At 39.9% G+C, this 26,614-nt stretch overlaps 1 protein-coding gene across 5 annotated transcripts in view; it reads left to right on the top strand.

The window, feature by feature from the left end:
* The window catches only part of NOX4 (NADPH oxidase 4), a 120,730-nt gene that overhangs the window by 49,191 nt on the left and 44,925 nt on the right, over window positions 1-26,614 (top strand). For all 5 annotated transcript variants that reach the window (XM_075050119.1, XM_075050117.1, XM_075050118.1 and 2 more), the window contains one exon: window positions 20,846-20,927. In XM_075050119.1, coding sequence (XP_074906220.1) covers window positions 20,846-20,927 — 82 coding nt within the window. The remainder of the gene's footprint in view (window positions 1-20,845; window positions 20,928-26,614) is intronic.

The raw sequence follows: 26,614 nt of genomic DNA on the forward strand, positions 1-26,614 counted from the left end.
TAAATTAAAAGGATGCAAGAAGAGTGCAGATATGCTGTGAAATGCAGAGAAGAGCTGGTTAGGTTTAGACATTTCTCCTGTTGCTGGCTTCAGCTTCTGCTGCCTGCACCTGGGAGATGTGAAGGAACAATTTCCTGCCATTAGCTATAAGGACTTGAGGGGGGATACACACTGCTGGCAAACCAATTGTGCAAGTTATGTTTTGGGTCAAGTCTCTGACACTGAGTCTTATGTTTTGAAAATTTAATAGAATACCTCGTGGCCTTAGTGACTTTGTTTTGTAGGTCGGGAAAGCAACTGCATGTCAAGAGAAAAGATAAGGGGTAATAGAATTATCATGTCCTGATGAGAAGTTGCTGTTATGGAAAGTCATTTATTGCCCATATCCCAGTGCATATAATTTTAAATATCCAATAGAAGAAGCTGCAAGAAGCAGCTTCTGAAAAAGTAAGTCACTCTAGAAATATTTTTTGGCATAGAAGCAGATATTTAGTAGATTTTCAGGCAATACTGTTATTTGCTTTTTAAAGCAATGATTTGAATAATGAAAAATGTAGGACAGAAAAAGTAGGGAAGAGAGGAAGAAACCTTGGAAATGGTAGCTCTGAGACCTTTGCAAACCAAATGGTAATCCAGACCCCTGGATTCTTGCTCCACTGAAATCAAATGGTACTATCTGAGCTTAGAACAGCTGAGAACCTGCCCTTCTTGGAAGCAGGTTTGGATAAAGGCACAACATTCCCTCCCATTATGTAGGCAGTGGCATCCTTTAGATAAATTTCCAATACAAATCTGAGCTCTTTCATTTCTCATCTGTGTTATGGTGGTGTTAGTAACTGTATTGTGCTTAGCTTTCATGTTTGTCACAGAAAACAGAGACACACAGGCACTGGTATTGCTGTAATGTGCCCTCAGATGCCTGTGTAGCAAATACTTTCACCTGGAATACTTCCCATGGCTCCCTTTGTAGACCTCTGACCTGTTTATGTGTCTAGTTTAGGATGAGATGAGCCAGGCTTCATTAATTGTAAAGAGAGTCTACGTAGATACATCACTACCTCAGAGGTAGTTAGTTTGGTTAATTGACAGTTACTTGTGATTTTTCCCATGTGAAAGTTCCTAACGTGAGTTTTCCATCTTTTGTCATGTGCACTGGGTGTTGTGAATAGTAGAACACCTATTACAGATCTCCCTTAAAGAATGGTTTTGTGATAATGTAATTACTATCCCTGTGCTGACATGTGACTATGTAAGTCAGCACCTATTGTATTAACAAAACAGTTTATGGCATTGTGGTGGCTCGTACTATTAATGCAGTTAGTTCATCATATTACAGAGACGAAACCCATGGCTGTAGACCACAGCTTAGTTAGCCTGTCAGGATTTCAGGACATGGTTTAGTGGGCATGGTTCATGGTTGGACTTGATGATCTTGAAGGTCTTTTCCAACCTAAATGATTCTATGATTCTGTGACTTAGACACCCAAGTTACAATGGGTTTACAGTGGCCGATCTGTGGTAATTGCAAACGTGAAGCCCTGCGGGTTGGCTTAGCCCCGTGGCTCAGAGCGAAGTCAGCGTGTCTTCCTCTGCAGCTGCCTGGCGGTCACTGCAGCTGAGCTAGTGGATGGCAGCTTTAAACCCTGCAGTAACACTGAAGTCCCTGCAATGGCTCGTGTACAGATCAGAGCTGTGAGATCCATGAATTAGCTAATAATCTGATCTTGTTACTAGCCTCCCCTCCAAACACCTGTTTTATTCTGCTTCTCTCCTATCTCTGTGGTCACCTGTTTCTCCTTCAGCTTAGAAAAAATTGTTGGCTTAGTATTTACAAAAGGGTTTTTTGCAAGTTTTTTTTTGTCCCACTTACTGTCTAGTTTGTCGTCAGCGTTGTCATCTATCAGCCTTATGCTTCCTCTGTCCTTGCTGCTGCCTCAAGTACTACTGCTTGTTTAGTTTTAAAGCTGACATTTCATCTGGCACCTCCAGAGGGAAAAAGAGAGGCCACCGGCCCTGCCTCATGTCCAACCACTTGACAGCAGTGAAAAAAAAACACGGCAGTGTATCAAGACATTGTGTCTCATTCACTAGACAAACTTCAGGGTGCGAGACAGAAAGTGATATTGATGATGCCGAAATAACAGACTTCTGAAGCCATGCAGCGTGTTTTTGTGGAAAACAAATACAGAGCACTCAGAGGTGTTAAGGTGAACTGCATGCCTTACGGCAAGAAAACATTGCTGTTATGTTGCAGTGTGTTGCTGGTACAAATTGATGTGGGACTGTGTTTAAAACACTGCTGCTGTTCTGCTCTCCACAGTAATTTTTATCTTGTAGTGACATCATCCTGCTGTGTAGTTGCGTATGATCCTAGAGACGTCTGCAAGGCCTGTCCACCGTTCTGAGCAGCATGGTATTTATGGTGGGGATGCCATAAGAGCACTTTAATACCACCCATTGAATCTGAGACTTCTGTCCTATAGGTTACTAAACGTCATGGTAACAGGAGGTGTTGACGTGTGCGGGAACTCTCCAGTTAGAGCCAGAACAGACAGATCATGGGGTACCGATCTGCATCACTCTAGTAAACTCTAGGTCTCATCAGAAAATACGTATCTTTGCTTAATTCTTATATACACAGTTGCTAGGTCATTTAGGTAGTGACTACCTTATGTTGAATCTGATGTGGTACGATGTGAATTTTTGTCAGATAGTTAGATATATAGATATATCATATCTATATGTCAGATATATTGTCATAGTCCTTTTTCTGGAAGGTCCAAATTTGGAGCAGGAAGTTTCGGGGGGGGAACATTTTTCAGTTAAAAACAACAATTTTCCGGAACGTGGCAAATGTATGAAAGCATGGATCTTGTTTAACTCCCTATGGACTAAAAGCTGAGACAGCTTAGAGTACACACCCCAGATTTCTTATTTTTAAACAGAGAGAAATTTTAAGGCAGTTGTTTGGGATGTTGAAGGCTGACTAAGGATTTTTTGCATGCTTGCCAGACAAAAATAAACATATCTTTTGAGTGGCTCTGAAGGAAGAATGATTTAAACTTGCTGGGCTGGGAGGGTTTGTCAAATTGTTCAGGAGTATCTATGTGACCTTGTTAAGCCCTTGCAGCTCCTGGTTTAGAGAATGCCTGAAGCATCCCAAGGCTCGCTGTGCATTGCTGCGCTTAGCTGGAATTTATCAGCAAGTGTAGGAGCTAGCAAAAGCAATATTTTATTCTCAGTAACCCCAGGGACAGTTTTAGAGATATTGAAGTAGTGGATCATTCAGTCAGTATCTACTATATTCTTAGTAGATCTTGATTCAGACCGGACAAATGTGTGAAGCAGAAGCTGACAAGAAGGAATAATAAGACTACAAAGTCTGCCCGCAGGATGTGACAAGGTTGTCCCAGGATCACTATAACTGCTACTGAGTTTCTTTAAAAATATCTAGTCACTGGTGATGAACAGTTGGTCAACTGTTTTATTATTACCTCAAGCTCTGTTTGATTTCGGCCTTTTTCGTTCCATAGTAACATGTATTTTGTTGTGTTTGGTTATTCCATGAGATTCCTGCCAGGGTGTAGAAGTGTTAATGTTGTGGTACTGTTGGTTGTTCCAGCAAAATCAACATGTGGTTTTGGAAGCAGAAAACAGAGATGGGATAGATGTTATTTCCCCCTGTTAGATTTTATGACTGCTGATTCTTATATTGTCAGTGAATTCTACTTACACTTCTGAGGAAGATATCAGAATTGAGTGCTAAAAAGGTTTAATTGTGTTTCATTTTATATAATTTGACATTAGTAATAAAAGTAATACTGTTACATTACTGGGAGGTTAAAATGCCTTAACAATATAATTAGCTAAAGTGTGCCGTAAGGAATACTAGTTTTATTCTTTGTTGCCATTAACATTCATTAATTATTTTATTTATGACTGCAAGCAAGCTCACTAAAAGGATTAAGAGAATGGAGAAAAAGGAGAACAGATTTAGTTTACTGGGTCAATGCTGAAAGCCCCTTTCTTTTGATTAAAGAATTAAGGCTGAAGGTGACCACTTCTGAATTTTTGGCTGCAGACCCTGGATTGTTTTACATTACTTGAACTCCAGCTGACTTAGTACCAAAACAGTATAACTTTCGTCAACTCCAATTTGAACAGTTAATGAGTTTTACCTCTACAGGGAAAAAAGATTTTTAGGTGAGAAAGTTGCCTGGAAGGAAATTTTCTCCTACTCTGAAGTACTTTCTTCATGCATCCTGTTATTTGTAAACTTCCACTTTTTTGGATATCCCAGGATCTTTTTAATCATGTAATGATTATAGAAAATGGCATGGCTGAGTGATGTAAATTATTTTTGTCCTTTGATATAATATGCACAGGATGTGTGGATGTTGCTGTAGTTGAGAACTAATCCAAGAATACAAGGCCGAAGGATTCCTTGCCATGCCTCAGATGTTTTAAATACCCTTATGAGCTACAGGAATGAAACCTGTGGAGCACATTAACATGTAGCAGCTGATGGGATCTAAATGAGTGTAGTGAAAAAAAAGCAAAAAGCTACTCTCTACTTTGAAAATAGAGTCAAAAGATAGAAAAGCTCTAGGATATGTATTTGAGTGGACTGCCAGGCGAATTTCTGGTTTTGTAATCACTATCTATATGCTGTGTTTGCCTGTTTAAGAAGGCAAAGTTGCTGTTCTGGAGTTGCCTGTGTTTCACCATTTTTCTGTTAATCTTTGCCTAGGGAAGCAAGTCTTTGCATAGTTTCACCATTTTTCTGTTAATCTTTTCTTAGGGATGCTTAGGAAAGTCCCATTCTTGTGGTAGTTTCTGTGCAGGGGTACACAGCTGCTTCAAGCAATGAATATACAAAGTCTGGCTGGACTTTCTGGTTCCTTTGTATGGGCACCTTTAACAAGCTCAGGTGTGTAATGGATTCTAAAGAAATGAGAGAGTACAGGGCACCTTTAACAAGCTCAGGTGTGTAATGGTTTCGAAAGAAATGAGAGAGTTCACATCAAAATGCCAGCTCTTCATGCATGCCTGCACTTCCCTGGGGGCAACAGTGGAAACCCCTAGATGCCACTCAAGTTTTACTGAAGAATCCCTACCAAACATCATCTTGTTTTGTTCCCAGTTCATTGAAACTTCTCCCTCAAGGACAGAAGAAAAAAAGCAGAGACACTTCGACTTGGAATTATGAGTTACCACACTTTAACTATTGCTAGTTAAAATATCTTAAAAGTAGATTTGAAAGGTTTCTTTTGGGGATCCTTTTTTAACAGGTTGTAAAAATGCGGTATTTAATTAGGAAAAATATATTTCAAATTTGGAACATTAAAAAAATAGGAAAAACTTCTGTAGGAACTGCTGATATTTATAAACTTTATGGTCAGAAGGGACAGTTGTCTTTCTGTGCTCCCGATTCCCACATGATGCTTTAGAATTTCTTAGAATAATTTCTATGCAGAAGTTAACATAAACCAAAACCAAAACTTGGGGTTGAAATAGTCTGCAAATTTTTCAGCTTCTACCTTTGGATGTCCATGGACTCTTTCTGTGCTGTTTGTGAAGATGAAGCTCAACTTTGTGCTGATGTCATAATTTAGTGGGTTTTCCTGTTTGGTTTTTTTTTTTCCCCCTTTCCTCCTTCATTTCAGAGCAAGAACCACCACTGGATAATGTGTGTGCATTTTAGTTGTTGCCTCTTTGTGTGCAAATATGTACAGAAAATGAGTATGGCACCTTTGAACCTTTGATTTAGTTGATCTGTTGTTCTAAGTTCAAGTTCTGAAACCTTGCACTTGTCTGGCTCTTTGCTTTCTGCACCCTCTCCACTTCTAACATTCCTTTTAAATCCAGAAGCGGGCTTGCTTTCAGTAGAGGTCTCATCATTGACTGGGGCTGTGGTATGATTTAAAATGCAGCTCTCTCTTGCCATAAAGACCCCCAGCAGTGGTGGTTGCTGGGCTATTCAGAAGACTACCTATCCTGCTACCTTGTATCAGTCCTTATTCCTTGGTCTTTACTACCTGTCTGCTTATTTCTACAGGTGCCTTGTCTAAGCTTGAATCGGAAGGGAGAGGGGCCATCACTTGCTCAGAATTTGTTCTGTGCTCAGCAGTTAGCTCTATGGGAGTTAATTAAAACACCCACAAGATTGCAAATGTCATCGTGGTCAAATAACATGGTCAAATGACATTTTCACCCTATTTACACAGCAAATATTGTATAGCTCCTTGTTGGCATGATATTAGTGTTGAAGTTCTGGTTAAGATACCCCACCTCCTTTATTGCATTATTTTTTTCTCCTTCATTCCATAAGTATATTTACCCCACTTTTCACCAGCTGCACGTCCTCACCCCAAACTTCAGACTTCCTTGAAACAGCAACCGACTTCCAAAATCTTCTTGTATTCCAAGATGCATTAAAATCAGTGCTGGCCTTGTTCATGTGAAGCAAATCCTACACCACAAATTTTAGCATCAACTCCCTACAGCCCCTTGCAACCGAGCTCTGCATTCGTGTGCCACACACCTTCCTGTTGCTTCATCCAGTCCTTTGACTTTCGTATGTGCATTGTTTCTCTGATGCATCGAGCAGTAGCTGGAGAATTTGGGTTTCACCCTAATGAAATATAACCAGTCTGTGATCCAAGAATTTCTGAGGGGAATCTTGCAGCCGCAGCTCTTCTCTGTCCCAGTCGTCCCCTGGAGATCTGTCCCATTAAATCATAAATATTATTAATAAAAATCTGCCACCAACCAACTATATAGTTATCAGCTGCAAAAATAGGATTCCTGTGAAAAAAACAGGTATGTGACAGCTGCAAAAGTGTTACTTCTTCCTTTAAAGAAACAAACCAAACCTCAGAACCTGCCCGGATAGCACCATGTCATGACAATGGGCCAACAGCAGGTTTCTACAACTTCTCAAAATAGATATTTTGGTATCTGCTGTAAGCAGAATAGAAAAGTTTAGTTGAAAATGTTTATGGCTATGCAGTTTGTACGTACTTAAATGACATACAAAACTGCATGCTAATTGCAGCTCTGTACTGGGCTATGAACCTCGTAATCCCATGCCTCAGAAAAGTGGATACCCAGTGCAGAACACAGATGTGGGGGCAAGTTCCTGATGTGAATGGAGTCAGACTGCCAGTGCAATCCATTTTTTAATATAAAGGCATCTTTTTGTGAGTGTCAGTCCACTAAATTAATTCATAATTACAACCCAATTTTTTTCTTTTATCAGGCTTTGAAATTTCAAAAGGTGGCGAGGCAGAAATGCCTTAAATACTCTATAGAGTTTTAAGATGCTGCAAGGTAAATGAATTGCTAGTGCATCTGAATTTTGAGTGAAATTTGAAATGGCAGTTGCTACGTGCTGAACGTGGCTTTTCTTAATGAGGCTCAATTATCTCAGTATTAACTAAAGCGCTGCGAGGAGAAACTGTAGGAGGGAATTCATAGGCTGGAAATGACTTTCCAAAATGTGAATGGGATTGCAGCCTTGCCCGTTGTGGTACGCAGAGTAGCGTGTGCCGTGACAGCAATAAATGGCACTTTGGTATGAAGTGCAGCAGCTGATGGGCAGGGTGCAGTGTGTATTTTGTTTCACTGACATTATAACCCACATTTCTGCAGCTCAGGCATGTTCTTGTTCTTCTTTTTCTTCTTTATTTCAAGTGCTTTTTGCTCAGAATAGGGATAAAGTGACAGAGCTTGTTTCAAAATGGATATCATGATTCTTCTTATTTATATAGTTTGTGACATTTGTAGCAGATTAGACCAAAGTACACTATAATGAAATAATATTCCATGAGAGGCCAGTTTTGTAGGGAGAGGTAATATCTTTTATTAGATCAGCTGAAACAGCCGGAAAAAACAGATTGTCTTTCAGGCATGCAGTGCCTTCAGCAGGTTTGACAAAGAGGCAGCAAACTCAAAGCAAAGAGCAGGGAATGAAGTAACACTCCCTGTTACTTTTTAAAGCCATTTTTTTCCTTGAGAAATATGAGCCATAAAATTGCCTAGTAAATGAATAGAAGATGCCCCCCTGCCTTTTTTTAAAAAAGTTGATTTACCTTTTCCATGAGAAATAATGTTTCTTAAAAAATTCGTATGGTCAAAAATACTGTCTGAAAGCCAAAAATATCACTTGTAAATGCTCTCCCCACTGCCTCTTAGGATTTGTACGTCTCCAGCTTTCTTTATCTTCTCTTGGCTGGGTTCCCAGTTTAGGGTATATTTGTTGGAATATGCCATGGTCTCACTCCCTCCTGGAGAGAGAAGGCATTTGCATCATGGCAGATACAGTCCGGCTGGCAACTCTTAATTGGGAAAAGAGATGGGCACGTGACAAAACTCCACTGTGACTTGCATGAAGTGCTTATACATGCCCACATGTATATAAACATTCAGCATTTGGGTGTGGGTTTTACATTTTAATAGTTTTTTTCCCTCTTAAAATCTCAATATCCTACTCAAACATTTTGATTGAAAATGTTTGACCATCTACAGAGAGTAAAAATTGGACAATGCTCTATGCAAAGCCTCGCTGTGTTTTTAGTAATTTGAAGGGACCCTGTTCTGTATGTAGAAGCCGATAAACAGTGGATGACTGCTTAGCTTTGTGACTTACCTGGAACCAGAAAATTTTAAATTATGCTGTAGTAAATACCATGATCATGAGTAAGAGAGAATGCTCCTCTGCTGGGGAGAGAGCCTAGAAGGTCTGTGCATCCAAACAGGTACATTTGTGGTTTTTTGTGTGTTGGACAAGGGGGGACTCACTCAGTGGAGGGTTGTCATTACTGATGGCTGTTGACACTTTTTTAATGTTGAAAGGGGACTTGGGGAGGGGAGGAGTTTCAGAGATTATTGGCTATTTTGAGTTTTGCTGAAATGGCTGCTATGATGATTTTACTGTACTGTCGACGATAACTAGTGCGCCTACAGCCTCCGAGAAGCCTCCTTGTGTTACGTGGAATGAAAATAAATCAGTGGGCAGGTTGTGCTCTTCAGTGCGATAAGCAGTTTTAAGGACTATCTCTTCCCATAAATTTAACATATTCCCTTATTCATTACGCACACTGTAAGTGCCATTTCCTCAAGGAAAATGCCACAGACACCCACACATGTTTGCAAAGACGAAGCTGTGATGCTTTGCTGTGCTTTGCCAAGTGGCTGGTGCCAGCCTGACTGCACAGGGCTTTCCCTCAAGGATTTCACTTACACTGTGTTAGCTGAGTATCTCTTGAGCTTAGCCGTGACTGGTTTGAAAAAGGCAAAATTTATAATTAAAGGAAGACATTTTTATAATTTCTGTTATTTGATGTTTGCATTTTTTTTAATGGGTTGAGGGGATTATGCTAATTGTGCCCCATTATTAACAAGCATGGCAAATGAAATTTTCTCAGTGCAGTTTCCAAATAAAGCAGCATTTCATTAATCCAGAAATTTGTTTAGAAATAGTATTTCTTTATAAGTCTCCCATACCTCTCAACACATGTACTAGCACGTGCCATTTCTGCACGAAGAAGTTTTTTTCATTTCTGTGCCGGTTTGTATTGCTGAATTTGTACATGAATGCATTGCTATATGCCAGGTCATGACTGGTAACTAAAAGAATCAAAAGATAAATATCTAATGACAGCTTATAGTTATAAGAATTGGCATAATCACACTTTCAGAAAAGTACATGCCAAACCGTTGCCTTGCAATGATGTGAGGAACTGTGTGATCTAAATCATGTTAAACCACTGGTTCTTTGTTCTAGAAAATAGTTATCAATGTACTATTACATGGTAACATTTTGAAGGTTTTCTTTCCTGTCCAAGGCTGGGAATACTTTTTCTGTTGACTTCAGTCGTAAAAGACTTTCTGTCATGTAAAAACATGTCTATTTAATATTTCATTGCATTCATAACATCGCGATAGTAGAAAGGTGGAGACGACAATCCGCTAGAAAATCCTGCAGCATATTTTAAGGAAAGTCTACACAAAAGCTAGTGCTAAGCAAGCAAATGTATGTATTTTTAAGAAATTATTAATTAAGAGTAGACAAAAACTACCCGGACTAGGTTATATACAGTAGTGTATTTCAGGGAGTGGGCAGGCTTAAGTTCTCAAGAATGACTTGTCTAATTCAGATGTAAGAAGAAATAACAGAATTGCTCACAGCAGGGTGAAATGAAACCAAACTTTTGATACATTTCCTATTATACTTGTGTACATTATGTTTATCACCTAGCCCCCAAAAAAGAGAAAAACAATATCTAATAGCTCATTTCATTTTGCTAGTCATTCAAATTATTTCCTGCTAAGGTTTTGATATTGCCCTTTGAGAGATGTTATAAGAAATGGAGCCTCGGATGTGATTAGATCCTTGGAAAAAATGTGCATTTCTTCCCAGTGGATCATCCCCAGTTGCCTAGCAAAATTTATATAGAAAACAGGATCTGGCTGAGCTCTGATCACTTTATCCTGTGTTATGCTTCAGTGCAACGAGTGCTAGGAGTGCTTTTAGAGAAGAACTTGTATGTGTTCTCTGAAAGACACAGACAGCTGAAAACACAGGAGAAATTAGTTTTATATATAAATGGAGTCCCTTTTGTTTCTTATTTGGAGTCTTGTTACTGTTATTTCTAACATTTTAGTTTAGCTAAGTGGTTGGCTGGACAGGCGTTTCCCCCACAGGGTCTCTATCAGAGCTGTCTCTTAAGTATTCAGCATATTTCAGCTTTCTGTCTGGCCCTCAGCACAGACCCTGAGAATAACTTAGCACCTTCTTCAATGTATGTATTCACACAACTTAGCTGTGAGGAAGTAAAAGTTATGCTTAATGACCTTACTAACATCAGTTAAGCCTCAGTGATGAGCAACATCATTCACACCTGCAGCTGGAGGCAAGAGGACTGGGCAGTCTCACTACTACCTTATATTACAAGGCAGGGAGCGAGTGTGCATTAACAAGGAAACTCCTGTTCTGTTTTGCAAACTCTTTTTTTCTTTAGCATTTTCCCTTCCTCTCCCATCCGTGCCCCAACTAAGAGAATCCATTATCTAACTTGCCCAGCATGTATGAAGCCTATGGCAAGGCAGTGTCTTGACTGTGTTTATCACCATGGGGACAGTTGCCTTCTAACCTGCTGTGTCCCTTTTCTCAAATAGGTGTGGTTTTGCAGTTTTATCCAAAGGTGGTGATCAACAGAAACAGCACAAAATACTGATACTAATATTTTTTCTTCCCATAAGCACACCCGCTCATTATATCAGTTAGTGAAATTTAGGATGACTTTTAGGAAAGGAGCTGACATAAAGGACTGGGATGTACTTAGCAGTGATGTGTCTATAGGGCATCTTTTGCTAGACCAAAATCTGCTAGTGCTTCTCTCTTGTTCTGTTGTAACAGAGGAGAAGTGCTTTGTACAAGACCGGCCTGTTGTGTGTTTTGGGTACGCAAAGCATTTTGTGCATCACCCACCTCAACAACAGTGGCCAAAGATAAAACATAATTTTATCAGCCTTACATTACCCCTTACGTTGCACAGAGAAAGGTTCATTATCTTGAATCTAGGTCTCATGGCATGTAATTGTTCCCTCCAAAATCTTTCGTCTTACCTACTTTTACTTGGGAGGAAGTAAAGCAGATGGAGCCAGGCTCTTCTCAGTGGCACCCAGTGACAGAACAAGAGGCAAAGGGCACAAACTGAAATACAGGAAATTCCTTTTAAATGTAAGAAGAAACTTTTCCACTGTGAGGGTGGTCAGGCACGGAAACAGGTTGCTCAGAGAGGTTGTAGAGTCTCCGTCCTTGGAGATATTCAAAACCCAACTGAAAATGGCTGTGAGCACCCTGCTCTCGCTGACCCTGCTCAGAGCAGGGAGATTGGACCAGACAATCTCCAGAGATCCCTTCTACCCTTAACTGTTCTGTGATTCTCTGAAATTATTATACAGTAACTTATTTGCATATTTGACTTTAATAATGAAGCTGTGTCTGTATTAGTAAGAGGGTGAAGTGGTCCCATGCTTACAGTCTAAGCTGAGACCAAATATGAATAGACAAGAGCCCAAGAATGAGTTCCCAGTGACTGGTGGTGGTTTTGTTTTGATACAAAATTTTAGCCTTGGATGGGATTAATTTCATTATTTTGTGACTGCCATTTAATACATTTAATGAAAAGTTCTTGTAGCTTGTTCAAATGCATAAAATATATTACACTTGCAAACCTATTTATAGACCTGGCTAAAAATACTAGTGCATATGTGCATGTGGGTACATACTGGTGTTTGATATATTTGGTGACAAACTAATACACATGGCTGGAGATGATATGACCATGACAGCCCAAGAATAACACTTTGGAGTCATGATAATTTTTTCCATGAAGACATCACCTCAGCGCTCAGCAGCAATAAAGAGAAAAATTATTAGGAGAAGAGTAGAGAATAAAGCAGAGACCATTGTGCAGCTGGGTATTTCTGTGGTGCTCCCAGGACTTTAATCCCGTGTGCAGGTCTGGTCCTCATCTCTCAGACAGGACACTGGACAAGATTTGGGAGGGAATGACAAAGATGATCAAAAGCATGGAAAGGCTTCCAAACACAGGACAACTGAGCATGCAGGGACTCTTTAAAACCTGTAAAAGAGATAATGTGGGGGAATATAGCAGTGGTCTACAAAATCATGCATAACACTGGAAGAGTGAGTGGGTAGGGCCTGACTATTCACGGTTTCTGCCAGTATCAGAACTTTTGGCTATCAAATACAGTCAGTAAGACACCATTTCAGAGCAAACATAAGATGATCGATCTTCATGTAGTAGGTGAGAGACACATGGAACTCCTTGTCAGAGGATGTGGGATAGATTAGGAGGCTTACATGGGGGACTGGGCAAGTACTTTAAAGAGAAGTCAAGGCATTGGAGACAATAGACAAACCACCATAGGCTCAGGATATCCGCTGAGATAGAAAAAGCTGGAGGCTGGGAAGGTGACAGCAGGAGGGTCTTGCCCCGCGCTGATTCTTCCTTAGGTGTCTGCATGTGAAGCAAGATACTAGGGTAGGGGGGCCCTTGGTGTGAATCTGTACAGCCTGACAAATTGTGCTTTTGCTCAGCTTTTCAGAGGCAGCTTTGCAGTGCTGGATAGTATTGCAGTAATTGCACAGCTGGATGGTAGCTCCATTTCAGTGTTAAAATCCCTTGAAACTTTTGAAAGCTTGGGCTTTCTCTAGTTTCTGTATCAGATTACAAGTTACAAAGAGAGAACCAGTTGAATCCCCCCTTTGCATAATTTGAGTCTTTTCTTTGTGAATGTAAGGATTTTTTAGATCAAGTGTCACAACTTTAGCTTAAAGCCAAACAGGGATATACTGATGCCTCATCATTTCTTCTGGCATGTTTTAAAAGAGGAAAGTGCACCACTAGTGAATAAAATGGTAGCTGAGCCTCCCTGCATTGGCTCGTGGGAAGTTCTAACAGCAAAGTATGGCCCTTCATGGCCAAAGGGAGCTACTGTAGAGCTCAGCGCTAAAAAAATTTGCATAAATAACATTCGCTTCAGAACATGTATTTGTAAAGATATTTTTTAAAGTTAAATTTACTGTTTTGTGTTGTTTCTAAAGCCTGTTTTACTGTTGCACTGTGTTAGTGTTGAGTTGTGGAATGCACTCCGCTGTCATGACTGAAATAGTCTTCAAGCATAGTAAGTACCTCTGAGAAAAAAAGTTTCTTGATTAAGATGTTGATTTTGAACTCCAGCAGTGTAGCTAATCTCCAGCTCTGTCAGGGAGTTGCTGTATAACCTACAGAAGAATTTCTGACTCAGTATTGAGCATCAAGGCCGCTTAACTTTGGTGTTGTGTCCACTTCTCTTCACTGGCTGGCTGGGGAACCCGAGTCTGGCAGTGTAGCTAATAGGCACTCTGGGTCACTCACTGCTCTCTTGTCAAGTTAGACATACAAAATGCAGTCTAAATATGGTCCTCAGCATCTCTCTTCCCTGTTTTGAAACTAAGCAAGTGATGCTTTTTCTTTCCCATCATTCATCTTCCAACCTTTTAAGGTTCCTTGGACAAGAACTGCCTTTTACTCTGTTTATTCATTGGCTGATATATGAGTATACACACAGAAATGATGCAGTATGTGTGATTCTAGTGTAAATGAGGGAGGTCTAGATAGAAATAAATCTGTCCAAGCTAATTTTGACATAGTAGGTGGGGTATTTTAAAGGCGTAGGAAAGCACCTAGAGTTCCAGCAGGGAAAGGATGTGCTGATGCCAGAATCAGGGAGGGAGAATGATTTCCAGCTGGTAAGCACATAGCTAGAGAATAAGAAAGAGCCGACTACTTTTTAGGAAGCAAATGCAGGTTAGGAGGGAAAGCAGGGTGTACAGAGACTTTCTTCAAAGAAAGGAGGGCTATTCTGCAGGTCCAGAGTGACTGGAATGTTCACTGCTGACCTGTGTAATGATTAGTTGATTTCCTTATTTTGTCCCCTCTCCTTAAATAAACTAAAATCCTGCAAAAGAAAATGTTGAACAGAAGGACGATCGCTGTTTACTCACCTAGCTTAGAAAATGAAGAGACCAGTTGCCTTTCTGTAAAAGCTTCTCTATTTCCCTTAAATAAATTTAAACAGCAGTTTTTTAAATAAAATTTTTAACTTTCTGGGGTTTTGCTATATTTTAATTTTTTTTTTTTTAGTATCTCTGTAAATGGTGCATTCTAATTATTCTTTCAGATGACTGATCTGGAGGGAAGGAAATGGTAGTAAAAAAACAGGATCATTAAACTCTGTGAGGCTTAATGGACTGAGAATCATGGAGCTTAAAGCTGGTCAAAAAACTTGTCTCTTTGTATCCACAAAATGTATGTTTCAGGGGAATTCCAAGGCTTATGATGTAATCATTTTGGAACCTTTAGCTCATCAACATTACCTCATCATTGTTTTCTTTACTCCTCTTTTAATATGATGGAGGATATTTGTAGCACTGACTCTTCAAGAGAAGAGAAGTGACACTTCCTTAACTTCAGAAACTTTGGCCATTAATGAGCCACAGGTCAAACTAAAATATTGGACATTTCAGTTCTATGCCATCTTGTTGCTCATCATAGTTTTATAGCCCTTAACTGGCAAAGTCTTCTTCCTAAATGCTTTTTCTTTTTACAAGGCACTGAGGAACTACTTATGACAGCATTTCCAAATTTACAAAGCTTGAAAACAAGTCAGATTAGTGGGTCTCAAATCCTTTTAGATGAAGTTGGCAGTCTTAAGAAAGCTGACTTAATTTTTTTTTTTTTTTAAATGATTGCAAGGTGCTGAGGAGCTATTCATGACACAGAAGGTGCTCCAGACCACTCTGTATTTTGCATAAAACTAGGCAGGTTTTTTTAGTTTGAAATTGCAGGGCTTGCAAGTGTCCATGTGGTGAAAGATGGAACTGAGATCTGTGTCTCAATGAATGCAGAAGTGCTACAGGTACTTACAGAAACATGACTGCAAAATATCGAAATGCATGAGAGTGTCACTATGGATAGACCTTTTGGTAAACAGCTAGGCTTCTGGACCACAATATTCTGTATTTTATAACTGATGACACTATTCTGTTCTCCTATTCTCTGGTTGCTTTTTAGTCCCATATCTGTTCATTCTTATGAACTTTGATTTTAAAAATATTCCATAAAACTGATATAAAAAATCTTTATTCCATAAAAACCAATTACCATCAGTTTTACAGTGTTCTTGAGTCAATTGCATGCAATTAAACCTGTTTTTATTAGAGGTTCAGTGTGGTCTGAAGCTGCTATTTAAAAGGTGGTTTGGATAAACAAAACAGTAATATCTCAGACTTCAGTTATATACTGCTGTGGCCTTATAGGTACAGACCCATCAAAGTCTGAAAGAGCAGGAATTTGATTTTTCAAGACCCTTGGAATTCAGCGGATTGACTTTGCTGTTATTTTATGTAAAATATTTTGTAACAAGAAGGAGCAAGGAAAGAAGAGCCACAAGACCTGACTTTTAAAGTCAAACCTGACAGAACTGCAGTGTTTGACTTTTGGCATCATCTTCAAAGTGCTAAAGCAGTGAGAGCTTCAGGGATGTGACAGCTTCAGAAAACAAGGCCAGTGCTCCCTGTGCCATAGTGTCTGTCTACAGAATGTGAATAATAATGGTTTTTAGTTCACAGGGACCTTCTATACAAATTATTTTTCTTTGCTTTCAGAGCCCCAGATATTAAAATATTATCATAAAACTTCCCTTTGTGTCTCTTTCCACCTCTCTAATAGCGTAACCTGGAAAAAAGGAAACTTGACTGTGTAAGCAGTTTGAATGGGCTGCAGACCATACGTCCATTCTTGCATACTTTTTTCTGGCATTACCATTTACTCACCATGGCGAGCAGAACCCCATTCTGCTTGAGATCAACAATGACATGCATCTAAATATTTCAAAGGGAAAATTTCCCTTGAAATGCATCCTTCTGTCCTTGTAAATTGGTAACTGGTTTGTCATTACAGGTATTACAAAGACGTTAGTGGGCGTTTATACTGAGATTCCAGCAGCTGACTTGGGAATATGTTGAGCTGGGAGGGGGAAGGAGGAACAAAGAGCAGAAAAGAGGGAAGAAGTATTAGATGAGAGACAGGGAGAGATATATGTAAGAGGACAGATTAAATCTCTAAAGCTTTCAATGGCAAACTTTCTTTTCTCCTTTATAGTCTACAATCTTCCTGATTTAGGAGGACAGGGTATAAGATTGTGTTACTACATCCAGCCCTTAGTCATCACAGGTAACTGTGCTACACATTTAGCTAAACATATATGATCCCAGTGAGACTGCCTAAATTTAACTTAGGACTTCTCAGTGATCAAGGATTTGGAACGAACTGTATGCTCAAAATGAAAGCCAGGAGGAAGTGGAGACACTCAGCGCGTTGAAAAGAGAAGTTTGAGCATAAGGTGTGACTGTGCAACTGTTCTTGATGTCTGTGAGAACTTTGTCCTGTCGACATACTTATGGGAGAATCAGTGAGATGATGTCTGCAGTGTCACGCTCAGCAGAGCGACAAAACAATCAATGGCATAATTGGTCTCAGAACGATGTAAAAAATCATTAGGAGACTAGCTAGTACAGACTTAAACTAATGCAAATTGCATGGATAGAATGAGGGACAGAGAAGATAATTGCAGATTTTCAGAAGTAAGCCTTTTAGAACTTGGTTAAGCAAGTGTTATTCATGTTTTGTTAACAAACCAGACCAACATGTAGACAAAAGCATCACATTTTGGGTACTAAACTGTAGGAAGCGATGGAAAAGATTCAATTTTGGGAGTTGTCTCTCTAAAATGATCCAAGTAATGGTAAGATTGTCTGTGACTTGGTTTGGTTCTATTGATCACCTAGTAATTGCAAATCAAAATAATGTAAAAATGCTCTAGTTACTAGTTTAATCAGTTCTCAAATCTTTCATTTGTTGTTGTGGCATGGATTAGAAGAAAATCTTAGGGTTTTGAAAAAAATTCCCCCCCTTGGCAGGAATCACTGTGGTTTTTTTCTTGCAAATTGAAAAGCCTTCTCTTGTCAAGCGTTAGGCTTCTGCTATTCACTTTTGTTAAGAGTACCAAAAGTACCTGTGTTCTGTCAGTAGCTGCCAAAGCTCTCGCCACCTCTCTCATCACCTTGCTGGATAGTCCGTAGAGGCAATAATGTCATTTGCACCAGTGTGACTTTTGTACTGTACACACACGTGTAATTTCAGAATATCATAGACCTGGAGGGTGAAGCATGTACATAATGGTCCTATGGGACAAGTTAATCCAAAAAGCTTCTGTTCAGTGTCCCGTTTCTCTTAAGAGGATTTATAGGACATGGAGGCTACATGTGCTGGAGGAAGTTGTAGTACGTATTTGAGATGAGGTGGAACGCTACCATATAGCGTAAGTGTTGCCATGGAAAAATGAGTAAAGTCATATGGTGAAAAGAAAATCCATCTGCCTGGGAAATTTGCCATGGTGGGGGGAAAAAAACCAAAAGTTAACTTTAACTAAAACAAGATCCAGTAGGGAAGCTGTTTAGGCCAATTTCAGATGCCATAACTTGGCTGCTTTCACTCCAGTACTGGCCAGCCCTGTCACATTACTATTCAAAATATTTTCAAGATCGCGGCTTGTTGAACTGAGTCCTGGAGTGCAGCCAGGTGGCCTGGATCAATGGGAAAGGGCAGCAGCACAAGAAAAAAGAGTCACGGAGTAGGGGATAGAGATGGAATATGGCTGCCTGCCTGGGTGCTGTCCGTCTCGGGCAGAACAACGGAGCGGGACATATCTGCGCCTTCGCCAAGATGTGTTTTGTCTCTCCCAGAGAGTTACAGGCCCTTTGCAAGGTCTGCCAGACCAGCCTTGCTCACTCACATGTAATGTGGTGTTGTGCAGTATTGAACTGAAGAAGACCACGTCTCCCAGTGCTTTGCATTGCTGTCGCACCTGGTTATAAGCCCTAAAAAATAAATAAATCAGACCGCCCCAAAGACAAATCCTTCATCGTGGTGACTCGCACCATGTTCTGGAGGTCAAAACCCTCAAGTCATGGAAGGAAGTACTATCGTTTGGTGTTTGCCATTGAAAACTTCATCTCATTCTTCCAACAGGCACACACAAAGTCTGTTGTTCCTAGGAAGCCTTTTTATAAAGGGTTCCTAGAAATACACTGGTAGCTTCAGTTGCATTGGGAGATTCCTGAGGTAGGGGTGGAGGTTAATGTGCTTGCTCTGAAACATACACAGTTGGATATTTTGCACCAGTGGAAGCTTCCTGAAGCCTTTCAGTTCTCATCCAGTGGCTTTTGAAGATCATAGCATATCATCTTTAAGGATGACAGGGCATGCCCGTGTACAGTATATTGTTATGTACCAGAGGACTGAGGAAAAAGGAAATCTCTGCATCTTCCTAAAAATTCAAGAAGAGGTGAAGAAGTAGCTGTAATGGCAGGCTTTTTGTCAGGACAGTGAGCAGGCTGTTCCCTGAAGGATGGTCCTTGAGTTTCACTTCCATCTTTACAGCATTGCATTTATTGTTGTTGGCCACGTCCAGTCTCTGTCCTAGCGAGGTACAGGGAAAGCTAAGTTACATTTTGAAGATGTGGTAAGAATTTTGGAGGTACAAGTGGTTATTTCTTTCAAAGTTGAACCTGAAGAGGTGTAGAAGTAAAGGAATGAAGATACTAAGTATCAGCCCTTGTTTCTTCACTGGCAGATCCTGGTATCTTCTCCAAGATGTTTGCAAGGCGTCTTAGCCAGGTGATGAATGACTAGATCAGACCATCTGAGACAATTGACCTTTAAAACTGAGCCCTTAACAAGCGAGTTTTTCTTCTGAATTTATTATGCTTTCTTCAAAGTGTTATAACTCTGTGAAGTATGAGTTTGGGGTGTTTTTTTTCCATTTTAGAGGCTACATAGCAGAATTGTATACAAATTAATGAAGCTTAATTACGATGACATAACAGTACATAAAGCTGAATGTGAAGAAAGCCATCATATACTAACCTGTAAGAAGTAAGAAAGCTGCTATGGTTCCTTTTTGGAGCTGGGAGATTCAGATTTTTTGTCCACTGATTTTCTGTCCCTTGATTTCCTTATCTGTAAACCTGGTGTTAGAGGATATTTTGAGATACATAGGGATATAAGGGGAGGAAGGACTACCCTTATCCTCAGGTTCAGTTCCCAGAATGAAAAACTTACATGGAAGAGATAGCTAGTGTAGAGAAACGCATAGTACAGCTGTTACACACAACACAGGCTACAAACTGTGGTTTAGGAAATGAAGGGTAAAACCCGCAGCTGAAGACTTCAAGCCACAGTTTAAGGTATTGCAGGAAGAGTAGGAGATGCGAAGGTGGGAAGGGCATCATCAGTGTCCTAGGTTTCTGTGCCACTGGAGGACTGGTTAGATAAAAGTTGCAGGTGATGGAAAGAAAGAAGGAAACAAAGCATGTCCCATGCGATGGAGAGCTACGGGGTGTGCTAAGGGGATTTGACCGGGATGGGAAATTCCTTTCTATCCCTGAATCTGTGTATCCAGTGAATTTTGAGGAGGTTCCCATGTTCCAGAGCTGAGAAATTGATACTTATAGAAGCTCCTACAGATCCCACTTACATATTCCATCTAACCACCTCAAGAAAAAGGCATCACACAAACCACAACCACACCTTCACTTGGTGGTTGGTGAAGCTAAGTTACAAAAACCTTACCTACTGCAGATGATCCTATAATGCAGTTTTTTAAATATATAATAGTAAACAAAAGCAATCCAGTCTTCCAGCTATCCTTGAAAATACCAATGAATCAGTTACCCAAGGACTCATACTGCAATTTAATTTAGATTAATTAATGAATCTGTGTTTGTTTAGATTACTGTGATCCTTGAGTGACTGGTGAATTCTTAGTTGCTCCTTCTTTCTGTTTAGACTAAGCTCTTCAAGGCAGGGACTGTTTATGGCTGTCTGTATATGATACCCAGAAGACCTGTATGCAGGCCTCAGAAACTTGTAAGCACTACTAGAATTCAATATTGGATGAAAAAAATGACATTTTAAAATATTAAAAGGGTTTACAGGCAACAGCGATTTCTAGTCTTAGCAGCAGTTTTGTATGAATATATAGATTGTATTCCCTCTACACTTAGCTTTGTCCTCTGGTAAATATTGCTGGAGAAGAGAATTCACTGATATTACTGCTTGCTTACTTGTGGCCTGAACTTATAATGCAGAGTCACAGTCTGGGTTTGTTTTTTTTTCTTTTCTTCTTTTTTTCTTTGTCCTGACAGAAAGATTTCGGGATTTACTGCTTCTACATTCAAATCAAGATACAGAGATTCTGCCCATCTTTCAGCAGAGGCGCTATCCCAAGTAAGTAAGATTGTCTTCTTGGGAGAAATAAAATCTTTATCTATTTGGAGTGAGGGAGAGTGAAGCATTTATAGCACTGTACATGCTTTTGGTGTGAAGTCCTGAGGCAGAGCTGTCAGGGAGCCACACTTACACTGAGCTTTGCAGTCTTTCAGGGAGAAGCAGACATGCTTTGCAAGCGTACCCAGCTGTCAGTGGGGAGGTGGTGGTGGAGCGCAGACGTTAAGTTGCCTGGATCAGTGTTTGGTGAAGCTTTGTTTCACTTGACACTGTGTTGACATAGGCAGATGTTTTGTCAGGCTAATCCCCACTCTTCTCTTGTGGGATTCCATCATTTATGGTGACAGATTCCCTTGGATTTTAACAGGCTCCCCTCTGGAAGCCTGCAAGCACTAGAAAACATTTTTTTTCTGCCCTTTTTAGGGATGGATGTACAAGCAAACCAAAAGAGTAGTGTTGTGTGTTTAGGAGGTCTTGCATGTATTGAGTATCCTGGATGAAACCTCTTCTCCCAAGTGACATACCTGAACAAAACAATAAATGCTCCTTGTTATTATATTGGTTAAAAGAAACGGTCACTTTCGGCTAAGTCTTTAAAAGAGGCAGTGAAGGGGAAAAGAAGAAATAGCCCTCGCATAATCCATGGCCAGAGTGAGCCATGAAAGAAGGCTAGTGCAGGGTGGACAGAGTGAGAAGCAAGAAAATATGTCTGGAGCCAATCCAGCAATGATGATGGAAATAAGCAAAGTTATTTATTTTAATTATTGTTAGCAGGTTCCTGAAATGCACAAGACACCAGTGGAGCTAAGTGCTAAATACAGCTCCTGAAGTCCAATAATATGATTTTTTTTTAAGAGCAGACAACAGATAGAAGGGCTGAGTGCTGAAAACCAGTCATCTCCTCACTGTGAATGCTTGAAAATAAAAGCACTCAAGGCTGAAATCCTGATTCTGAAAATGGTGAAATTTTGCATTGACTTCAAGGGAGACAGGATTTTATCCCTCTAAATTTACTGTTTGCATGATCCATTATCACTGGTCTACTGGAATACTATGGAAGTACAATATATGAAACTGTGGGAGGCACCTTATGTAGATGGACTGGTCTACTTGTTTTACTGGGACTTCCATGAATTATTACTTTTCTCCTTATCCTTTGGAGCACTGGAACAGTTACTCTTCCATGGCAGTAGAATGCTTTGCTTGGCTTAGATGTTTTCACTTATGGTACAGACACTGTCAGACTGGTCTTGAGAAGCTAGTTTGTTGTCCTTCCTCAAAGAACAGACTTATTTCTCTATAAATCATACCTAAGGTGTCTGACTTTCCATTTCCCTACATTCAATTTATTACTAGCATTCTTGGCAAGTACAGTCTACTAGCAATATTACACATTGTCACATTCATGGGTGAATAAGTGCCTGTTGTCTTCTGTTCAGTGGATGCTTCAGCTCTTTGAAGATCATACAACAAATAGCTGGTAGTATGGAGCTCTGTTGCTATTTGAAGTTATAGTGGCCTTGCATGACAAAATGATACATGTTTTCAGCCACATTACTTGGCAAGATTGGCTGATTCATCTACTATATAAAATCAGTCAAACTTTGGCACCTGAAAGAGAAGTTTGCATATGTTCTTAAAAGCAATAGATTTCTGTTTATAGCATCATTAATTGAAGCAAATTTGCTTGCTTGTTACAGAAATGTATCATTTATTATAGTTAATTTAGAAACTGGTTGAAGACTATTGACATGTCCTAATTTCCCTAGGGGTTGTCTTTCAAGTGAAATACTTGTGTTCAGCAAGGTAGAAAACCCGTTCATCTTCATAATGTATTTTGTCTTATTCCCATGTCAGTTTTTTCTATTCCCTATGCTCATTTTCATTGAAAGGTCGGTTAACAGAAATGAAGACAATGAACAGACAGGTCTCTAAATCAGTGTCCCTTCATTGACTTTAGCTGAGCAATGACTGGTTGTACTACATAAAACCTGAGCAGTAAGGTAATTTTAATGAGACATTGTCATGAGGCATAAGCTGGAGCTTGTAATGCTGAAGGAAATCCTAAGAATATGGAAAGTTAAAAATAGAAGATAAATTTTATTAATGACTTAGCTGAATAGCTTGACTAAGCAGGGTTTAGTAGGTAGAAAGGACAAGTTTGCCCATGTTTAAGAGACAGACGTCCAAAGGAAGTAGATTGCATAGGAAGATGTCTCAGGATATTCAGAGACATAGTAATAAATATTAAAGGCTAAATGAGCAAACTAGAATCCATCAATTCTTGAAAGAAATAGAAACCATGATGTTTTGGCCTGAATGATGTTCTTGCACATTTATTATATTAAGACCTGAACTCTTTCCCAGGAAGCAGCAGTATCATTGTGGTACATGTTTGTTCTCAGAGAAGATGTCTGTGCACTGGAATGGCTAGAAGAAGTTTTCTAGTTTATGCGTGCACACTGTTCTGGATTTGCTGGGGTAAATGTGTCAAAGAAACAAGAAACATGCATTGCACCCCTGGTTGATGAAGGGAGAAATGCGGGATCTTTTTACGCCTGAGTTTATTCTGCTGGTCTTGGCTTAGCCAAGGAGCAAATACCTATTCTGGCACGTGGAGGAGATTATAGAGGCGCCTGAGTTTACAAAGATCAAGGCTTGTAAAGTCACACGACACATCACCTTGACTTTGTTGACTTATCACTGTGTGTCCACAAGTAGTGTGGCATCACGAGCACTGGTTCTCATCAGGGCATGTGGGCTGAGATGCAGTACTATGCCAGCACGTCGGTACAGCATCCATGCAGTCAGCCTAACCTGCAGTATGTGTCCTCTCACTTTTCTTTACAAGGTTGCAGAGCAGAACAAGCTTAGCTTTATCTTACCCTTCACTCACATGACAATGGAACTGTGTCTTGGAAAAATTATAGTTGTTGGGGAAGGAATATGGAATTATGTTCTTCAATAAATGCCTACAGTATTGTTTCTTAATGAAACGTACTGCACTGCACGTAGCTACAGGTTACTGAACTAGCCAGACCAGACTAACCCAGGCAAAGCTTTTTGATACCCAAAGTGACTGTCAGAGGATGAAATGCATGGTTCAGAAATCAGACGTCTCTAGACACCCCTAATCTACCTCATCAGGAAACCCAAGCATCTACAGAGAGTAATATTTTGAGGAGAAAATCTGTCTCCTAGCTGACACGAAGCCATCGCTATGTCTGTGAGGATTTGCATTCCTGAAACTAAGAATAAACCTGCAGCTGTGGGCAGCCAAGTGGGTTGGGGTGCACAGCTGCTTCCGAGCAGACCCGCCTGGGAAGAGCCTCTGCACGCGAACCAAATCACAGACATACTTGCAGCTTGTTCCTTCTCTCCCTCACTCCATGAGCGTGCTGAAGTCACCGAGGTGAGTTACAGCAACGTGATCAGGCCTGTCAACAAACTAAACTTCTTGCAATGAGTCTTATCAAGACTCCTTACTTTGACAATGAGCGTTAGGGCTCCTATATCTCATGAAAAACTTTTCAGAGTTTCACTCTTAGGACATTTCTGCAGGAGCTTTCCTCACGTTGGTATCAAGCTTATGCTTTCCTTAGTTGCCCGCTTCACCCATAAGGTTCCTACATGGATTCACTCATGAAATGCAAGAACTGCTGAAGTGCTGACACAGGCTACAGAGGGTTGCTCCCGAAGAAGAGACTATTATGCTCGTTAATTGGGCTGTAGGGTCCAGCATGTGACAGGGTGGTTGGTGCTAGCAGTGGGGTCCGAGGTCACTCCATCCCACCAGGGTCTTTTGGTCTTTTCCTGCTGACTCCACTTTGCTCCCGACCCCCTGTGCTGTGTGCACAAGAGAAGGATGTGCAATTACCTTGCAACACCAGAGAGAAGTGTCTCTTGTAGCTGGGCCTGATAATGTCAAAAGAAAAAAAACCTGAAAGAACGGAACAGTAAGGGAAGTGATAAAAGAAGTACGAGAGTGAGAAATTAGGTTGGTGGGTGAAAAAGGCAGGAGAGAGGCTGACACTGCACGAAACAGTGCTTGAGAGGGATGCGCCAGAAATGCTACTGGCTTTACAGCTTTTTAGCAAATTTGTCTGTATGCAAGTGACTTGACAGTTCAGCTGTACTTCATATTTTCAAGATATTGCTGAAATCCTCAAATACGTATGTGTGTCTTTTGGAGGGATTATTTGCTTCTTTTTTTTCTCTCCTTCAGAAATATTTGCAGTCTTCATTCTTATCTTCTGTGGGTTTGGTGGAAATGTTCTTGGATGATTCACAGATTTTAAGAACAGAAGGAGCTGTTATGTTCCAGCTAATTTGAGTCCCTTCTTAACATAAGCCATAGAGCATTACCCGATAATCCCTGCAGCAAGCTTCTGGTTCAACTGGAGCATGAATTTAGAAAGACATCCGGTCTTTAAATTGAGATGTTAAAAACTGGAAAATTCACAAGCCTTTAGATCAGCTTGTTTCAATTGACAATTACTTCACGTATGGAAAACATTAATTTCTTTAACTTCAGTTTCCAGTCTCTGCTATCTTACTATACCATTTTCTGCTAAACAAGAAAGTCCTGTACCATCTGAAATGACACCTGCATACAAGAGGTTGGCGATCATTTTAAAACTTACCCTTCTTTTGCACAAATTAAATAAATAAAACTTTTTTGCAGGATAAGGCTTACTTAAAAGGTCTCTCTCTCGTAATTTGCTTTTGCTTTGTAAAACCTTTCCAAAGTTTTCTTTTTCTTTTTTTTTTTTTTTTAACCACAGGCAGGAAATAAATTATTTTGGTAAATGTTTTCATAATGTGCAGATAGAGGAATAACAGCACTTCTTTGTAGTCAAATAAGGAGACAATGTAAATTGAGCACTATCTTATTATTTAAATGATGTGACAAAGTGTTGAACTTTGGAGAAAAAAGAAGAACTTAGAACCTAGCAGGTGTAATGGAATAACAGAATATTCCAAGTACATTTACTTGCCATCAGTTATAAACTTACAAACCTTTCTTTGTCATATATTCTTAGTAAATTAAGGCAGGCTTCTTGTGTATGCACAAAAATACTGGTCATTTTCATGTCACAGAAAACCAGAAAATACAAGATCCTGATTTATCTATCTATCTATCTATCTATCTTCAAATACGTATTTTTGAAGGTCATCTTTGAAAAGCTGCTGAAAGTTTCAGCTCAAACAAAGCCAAATGGTATTATTCAATTCTTATCATGGAGTAGTCTAGACAGATAGGCTGCAGAAAGTTAGTGCCCTAAACCATTGTGCCATCTGGTTCCCAATTGCTTCTCATTTTAATGATAATGGATCTGTAATGGATCCATGCCAGTTTAGTACAGCTTAAGATCCAAGCCAAGAAACAGATAATATTTCATAAATAATACCCCAGGAATAAAACTTGTATCTTATTTGTAACTGTCTTGAGAACGTTTTTTCTTTTTAGAGGAACATAATTTGTGTCGAACTAGAGCAAGTAGTGAGTTGTGGCTTCTGGAAGTGGTGATGCTCAGACAGTGCATCTGCTGAGATTCCCCCTGAATCCTAGATTTAAGCACGTAAGAGCAAGCAGCTAGCAGGATCATGGCCTAGAAACCCAATTCAGTTCGCATTAGAAACAAAGGCAACATCTTCCTTGGTGTTCAACAAGGGGAAAAATCATG

Source organism: Buteo buteo, chromosome 18 (genome assembly GCF_964188355.1).
Source record: "Buteo buteo chromosome 18, bButBut1.hap1.1, whole genome shotgun sequence".
Classification (NCBI taxonomy): domain Eukaryota; kingdom Metazoa; phylum Chordata; class Aves; order Accipitriformes; family Accipitridae; genus Buteo; species Buteo buteo.